Here is a 6,954-nt window from a genome sequence, read left to right as displayed (position 1 = left end):
CGCCGTGCCGGCAGCGTTACGCGGCTTTCTCTTTCCACGTGTGTTACAGGTAGGAGAATGACTCACCTGGCACGGGAGCGGGAGTTATGAGCCATGTCCCATTGAGACCTGCAGAATTAAGAGCAAATGCCTGGAGAAGTCCAGTCGCAGAGAGCAGCGCCACAGCTCTTGTGATCCGACGGCAGCGACGCCTCTCAGACTTGCTTCTCTGGCCCCGAGTACTCTGCCAGCATTTCCTGCCCCACGAATGGCTACTCAGAGGAAGCACTTGGTGAAAGATTTCAACCCTCATATCACCTGCTATATCTGTAAAGGCTATCTCATCAAGCCAACTACAGTAACCGAGTGCCTCCATACCTGTAAGTAGTACTTTGCAAAACACTCCCTCGTTCATAAGTGATATTTTCTCGAAGCGTTAATGCATTTAATGTGACCACTCTGCTGGTTTTTGTTTACTGAATTTTTACATGAAATAGACTGAATGAATTCAGTCTCTGCTGGGGTTTCCTAAACACTGGTCTGCGGTCTGTATCATCTTGAGGGTATGTCAACTCTGCTGAACACCTTGCAGAATACAGATAACCCTTTTCTTTCCTCTAAGCTAGTGATGATTGTGCTGGTTCTAATACCAAACTTATATCACTGTGGCCTGGCTGATCACAGGTAAGATCATTAGGTCAGGTGTGCTGTTTTGATAATACAACTATGCTTTTGAAACTTAAGCCAATGTATATGTTGGCAGTGGTGCATGCATGAGTTCGGTCAGTACCGGCACAGATCTCTCTGTAATGTATTCTATGGCACAGTGCAGAGGAATACTTGAAAGCTGGCAAAATATTTGTTTAGGGAGTAAGATCTCTTTCAATGAAACTGTCTCAGGAAGAATTATTCATGTTGTCTTATGCTCCTAATACATCTAAAATATTGGAGTGTATGAATTATATTAAATGTATGAGCAGTCCCATCAAACTCAGTCATCTTGCTTCTACAAGCTTACTTATGCACATGGAGTTTTTCACATTTATTCCTGAATAGACAGTTTGATTGGACCTTCTTGAGAATTTGACATCCTTCCAAATAAAATTTGAAGTCTTCTAAAAGAAGAGTAAGAGGGAAGTGTACGTCTTCTGACAGATTCCCCATTTTTAAACTTTTCGTAAATATCAGTTAAAAGCTTTGTCTTGGCATTTCCTGTCATTTCTGTGCAGTGTTGTTCTTGCAGTTGTTGTTGTCTTGGAGTTACTGCCCTCACTGTGGAGTTTTACATTATGATGTTATGTCCCTACTATATGAAGCATGTAGAGAATTAAAACAGTGGAAGCTGTTGTGCATTAGGAAAACTGTGACATAGTAGCCATTACAGAAACATGGTGGAACAACTTGCACAACTGGAGAGCTGCAATGGATGCCTACAACTCTTCAGAAGGGACAGACGAGGGAGGAGAGCTGGTGGGGTAGCACTGTATGTTAGGAAGTGTTTTGAGTGTCTAGAACTTAGTGAAGGTGATGATAGAGTTGAGTGTTTATAGTAAGAATCAGGGGGGTGGCCAACAAGTCAGGTATCCTGGTGGAAGTCTGTTATAGACCACCCAACCAGGATGAATAGGCAGATGAATCATTCTATAAGCAGCTGGGAGATGTTTCACAATTGCTAGCACTTGTTCTAGTAGAGGGCTTCAATTTACCAGGTGTCTGCTGGAAATACACCACAGCAGAGAGAAGACAGTGTAGGAGGTTCCTGGAGTGTGTGGAGGATAACTTCCTGACAGCTGCTGAGTGAGGTCCTGCTGGACCTGTTGTTTGTGAACAGAGAAGGACTTCTGGGTGATGTGACAGTTGGAGAATGTCTTTGGGCACAGCAGTTACTAAAGGATACTTTTTGATTCTTGAAGAATTAAGGAGGATGTTTAAGCAGAACTGCTGCCTTGGACTTTTGGAGGGCAGACTTTGGTCTGTTTAGGAACCTGGTTGACAGAGTTCCTTGGGAGGCAGTCCTGAAGGGCAAAGGAGTCCAGGAAGGCTGTATGTACTTTAAGAAGGAAATCCTAAAGGCACAGGATCAGGCCATCCCCATGTGCCAAAAGATGAGCTGGAAAGGAAGATGATCACCCTGACTGAACAGGAAGCCTTGTCTGGAGCTCAGAAAAGAAAAAGGAGAGTTTTATGAATTTGGAAGAAGGAGCAGTTGACTCAGGAGGACTACAAGGATGTCATGAGGTTATGCAGAGAGAAAATTAGAAGAGCCAAAGCCCCACCAGAACTTAATCTGCCATAAAAGACAATTAAAAACGTTTCTATAAATACATTAGCAACAAAGGAGGGCTAAAGAGAACCTCCATCCTTTCTGGATACAGAAGTAAAAGAGTGACAAAATCAGAAGACTGAAGTGCTTAATAGAGGTAAATTAATTAGAGAGAGGTAAATGTATTATTAAATTATCTTTCCTTTTTAAAGAAACTGGAAAAAATCCAGTATTGGGTAATTTTTTTTATGGTTGAAGTTTAATGAACAGTAGTAACTTTTAAAGTGTTGAGGTGAGAGGCAAACAGTTACATCAGAAATCAGCTCAGACTTATGAAAGACATGTTTTTGTTATGGTATCTTTTGTTTAGATTATTTATTTGTTTATTTACTTTAACTCCCATTTCAAAACAATAACAGCACAAGGAGTGTTTTCTTCTCAGCAGCATCTATTTCTTTTGTTCACTTGCAGATCATGAGCTCTTCACTGAGGCAGCTCTGTTACTGCCTAGTCCCTAGATTAGAGCACATGAATTTTACTAGGCTACTATATAGTTGCACAGGTCTCCTCACAGAAAAGCTGCCACATGTTTGGGTCCTTAAGTAGAACTGTATGGAAAAAAAGGTAGTGTTTGTTTAAAGCAAGTTTAGTTGCCGAAATACAAAGTTTACAGTGATGGAAAGGAAAATGAAAAACTTCAGGTGGTGATGTGGAAGTCTTAGGTCTGCAGAGGAAAAGGTGATCTCCCTGTGGCAGAATTCATGAAGATACTCTGATGAATTGTTTTACACTATGGCTTGTAGAAAATATTTACACTTTTTTGTTTAAAAACAGGTTTGGTACCGTACAGGTATGTTTCTTCAGTAATACAATATCTTTAACTGTCCTTTGGTATTTGTTATTATTCAAAACAGTGTTGGTCAAAAGATCAAAATCTGCAGATATTAACGGTTCAAGAAGCAGCATAAATTCATTAGGTACTGGGAGTACAATGTATTATGCTGGACAAGATGAAAAGCATGTACTGACATAGATGTTCTCCAGTGATCATAGGGGAACTAATGTGATCATCAACCAGTTAATTTGCATATTATGTTTTGCTGAAAAAATGTTACATGATAAGGTTCTGCTCTGAGAAATGAGTGCATTTTTAACAAGAGATGTTTCTGGTGGGGTTTTTGGAAATGTTGGACAGACAACTCCACCATTTACTGGGAAACATAAGTGCAAGTTGGGAATCAGCAGTGCAAACTTTCCTGTATCTTGAGGAGGACATTATGTTACTGCAGAATAATTACTTATCCTGCAAATTGAGTACTTTGTTTCTTTTTTGCTAGTTGCAACAGAATGGTTTTGTCTTATGGACTGAGACATTGTTTCTAATCTGTTACATAGTTGTCAAGGATATTTAAGACCTCCTGATTGAAGCAGGCTGGATGTAAGCTAAAGGGCATGTCCCATCATCTGTCTCCTGAGTCATTCCGTTGTTTGCATGTACACTTAGAAAACTTGGAAAATAAACTTTCTTGGGGAACATTCTTTAGTGTCCTAAAAAGTATCAGACTGTTTATACAATCATAGAAATGTTCGTTGAAAGGCACATCTGGAGGCTGTCCAGGCCAACTTCATGCATGAGGCAGGTTAGTTGCCAACACTACACCAGGTCAAGCTATGGCTCTCTATAGTTAACATGTGAATCTCCAAGCATGGAGTCTCCACAAGCTCTTTCAATAACCATTTCCAGTGCTGCAGTCTTTACCTAGTTTTTCTGAATGTCCTACTAATTGCCAATGTGTGACCATTGCTCCTTGTGATACTATTTGCCACTCCCAAGAAGGCTGGGGTCCATCACTCCTGTAACTGCTCTTGAAATAGTACAGCTAGATGACCTGCTAGCCTATACCATGAGTCACTTTTGGTACATTGGTATTGCCTATTCCTGATTACATTTTTGTCCCTTACATAATTGGAAACTGATTTCAAGGGACATGATGTAATCTGCCATCTTCCCAGGGAGCTAGGGGAGACTATTTAGCTTTACTTACCTGGGTCATTCTTCCCTTCTTTACTAAAGGTGGACATAATACACTCCCCCTTTCCTCATCATCAGACACCTTTCATAAACACTGTAATTGTGGTGATAAGTTTTCATCTTTGTGAATCCTACCTGGCCTGTAGATTAGAATACATCCAGTTTTTCTCAGTAGGGCCTAACCTGCTGCTTCTTGGCTGTTGATCATCCCTCTCCTTCCCAAATCATGCTGGTGTGCATGGAGATCTGAGATTAGGCTCTGCCTGTGAAGACCAAGGCAAAAAGATAATGAGGACTTCAAACCCTTCTGTATAATCTGTTCCTGAATGGATTCCCTCATTCATTAACAGACATACATTTTGCCTAAGCTTCCTTCAGCTACTAGCATACTTGCAGGATTCCCTTATGTCTCTCATCAGTTTTATCTATGGCTGGGCCTTGGCCTTCCTGATTTTGTCCCTAAGTGCCAGATAAGTGATTTTATATCCTTTTGTTTCCCCATCCTTGGTTCCACTTATAATATGCTCGACTTTTGCATATTAATTAGGAACCTTGTGCACCAAGAAGTTCTTGTGCACTAAGCAGTTCTTCTAACAAAATTCCCTGTGCAATGGACTGGTTAGCTCTTGAGGTCTAGATAAGTTTTCTTTAAACAAAGCCAGCCTGCTCTCCTAAGTGCCTTTCTTTCTAATGGTAGTCTCCTTGGGAAATCTGACTAGCACTTTCTTAAACAAGCTGAAGTCCCATCTCCTGAAGTTTAGAATCCTAACTCTGCTGTGTATCCTTCCCTGAGATCCTGAACTCAGTCATCCTGTGGTCACTGCAAGGCAAGCTGCTGTCTGTGGTTGTATTCATCACCAATTTTTCCCTGTTCATGAAGAGCAGATCAAATGATTCATTACTCCTGGTTGGTCTCTCTAGTATTTGCCTTAAGAAATTGTCAAACAGGGCAGTCTGTGAACTTTCAGAAATGTCCTTCTATGCAGGAAAATTAGCAGAGTTGTAATTTTCAATATGAAACCAATAATCTTGCAATCAGAGTGTTTTTCAGATTTTGCTAAAAACCTATGATCTCACCAGGAGATCCCAATAAAACTTTACGACACCAGAATTTCTCACCCTTAGACAAGCAAGCTAACCTGCTTTCAGACTCTGTCTCTTGCAGAAGCTTTAATCAATAGCATGTAGCAGGTCTGAAAGGTTATTTTGAAATATAAGTTTTCAGCATGGAAAAGTCTTTCTTGGTCATCTCATACTGAAATGATCTCTCCCTTTTAGCAGAAGGTAATCCAGTTTGACTGTGTCTGGTAATTGTAATTAAGACTGGAGCAGTCTCACATGAATAGTTTCTGAAAAAGGTGGTTAAGTATATTAAGTTTTTTGTCCTGTTTTCATGCAGACACTTTCCCTAAAAGTACATGTTTTTAAAGCTGGTTTAAGGTAGCTAATTAAATACTTCATTAAACATACCTGTTTGTTACATCTCTGTTCCATCATTGAGATGGGTTTGATGTTCCACTAGCTGTGTGTATCCTGTGCCCCTCCTTTGCTCACTGGATCAGAGAGTGATTAACTTTGAGAGAGGAGATCTTTGGAAGAATTCAAAGGTTGAATTCTGACAAATAATTTGTCCCACAATTAACTAATTAAACTTCCTTTTGTAGAATATTTTATTTTTAAAATGCAATATGAGGTTTTATTTAGGTATCTTCCTAATCAGCATTTAAACAGTAACTTAGGAAGAGTCTTCTCATTGAACTCTAATGTATGTAGATATGCATAAGATATGTAATTTTTTTTTATTTGCATAAGATGATACACAGCACAGTCCTGACACTTGTACCTGTATTTTTCATCTGATTACAAAGATCTGAAAGAATGTGTGAACCAGATATTTCTGTATTGGAAAACACAGCATTGTGTAGTCTGTTATGGTTGCTAGCCAATTAGCATATGTCACACAAGTACTTTTATCAGCTGTAGTAAGTCACCTTATGTGAGTTTAACTTTCATTGTGTCTCATCTGAAGTGTCATAGTACAACCATGAAATTCAGGTCCTTGTTTCATTGGCATATGTAGCACATACCTCAAAATTCTGCAAACTGAGTACATTTTGGTTAAGCAGTTTCCTTTTGCCTGTTTGCTGCCACACTGTGACCTACAGCAAAGCAAATGAAACCATGTCATTTTGTTAATCTGTACAGGACATATTAAAGGTTTTTGGTTTGGTATTTGTTTGGGTTTTTTCCCTAAGGTGGTGAGTAAATATATTTGTAATTTAATTATGTTTAAACATTTCCTTTTTCCCTGCCCTTTCACCTTGGACTTCATCCCATTTCCTGAAACTGTAAAGTAACAGGCTTTGAAAAATGTTCAGTGTGGTATATTGAAACAGAGGGCAATTATTCCTGGCATATCTGAAAACACTGGTTGATGACCAGGAGTATCACCTATCAGTTCATTATTCATTCCTGCATGCTAGAATTTGCATGTATTTTTTACCTTTACATTGCTGTTGGTAAATCACATTTAATTTTGATGGCCAAATCCTCATAGGATCATAACTCTATGTGAGAAAAAGCAAAAGTTGTTTTAGGTTATTACAGTATTGATTTACAATTCCAAGGGTTTTTTTGTGGTGTAAGATGACCTCATGATTTGAGCTGGCTGCACAAACAC

At 39.4% G+C, this 6,954-nt stretch overlaps 1 protein-coding gene across 2 annotated transcripts in view; it reads left to right on the top strand.

The window, feature by feature from the left end:
* The first annotated feature begins 46 nt into the window (after positions 1–46).
* The window catches only part of PCGF5 (polycomb group ring finger 5), a 30,553-nt gene continuing 23,645 nt past the window's right edge, over positions 47–6,954 (top strand). The window contains exon 1 of one of the 2 annotated variants that reach the window (XM_009076507.1): positions 47–359. In XM_009076507.1, coding sequence (XP_009074755.1) covers positions 248–359 — 112 coding nt within the window. In that variant the 5' untranslated portion in view covers positions 47–247. The remainder of the gene's footprint in view (positions 360–6,954) is intronic. The other variant, XM_009076506.1, reaches the window with a different exon arrangement.

Source organism: Acanthisitta chloris, unplaced genomic scaffold, assembly GCF_000695815.1.
Source record: "Acanthisitta chloris isolate BGI_N310 unplaced genomic scaffold, ASM69581v1 scaffold4366, whole genome shotgun sequence".
Classification (NCBI taxonomy): domain Eukaryota; kingdom Metazoa; phylum Chordata; class Aves; order Passeriformes; family Acanthisittidae; genus Acanthisitta; species Acanthisitta chloris.
Note: the sequence above shows the minus strand (reverse complement) of the source record. Positions and strands in the feature narration are given on the sequence as shown.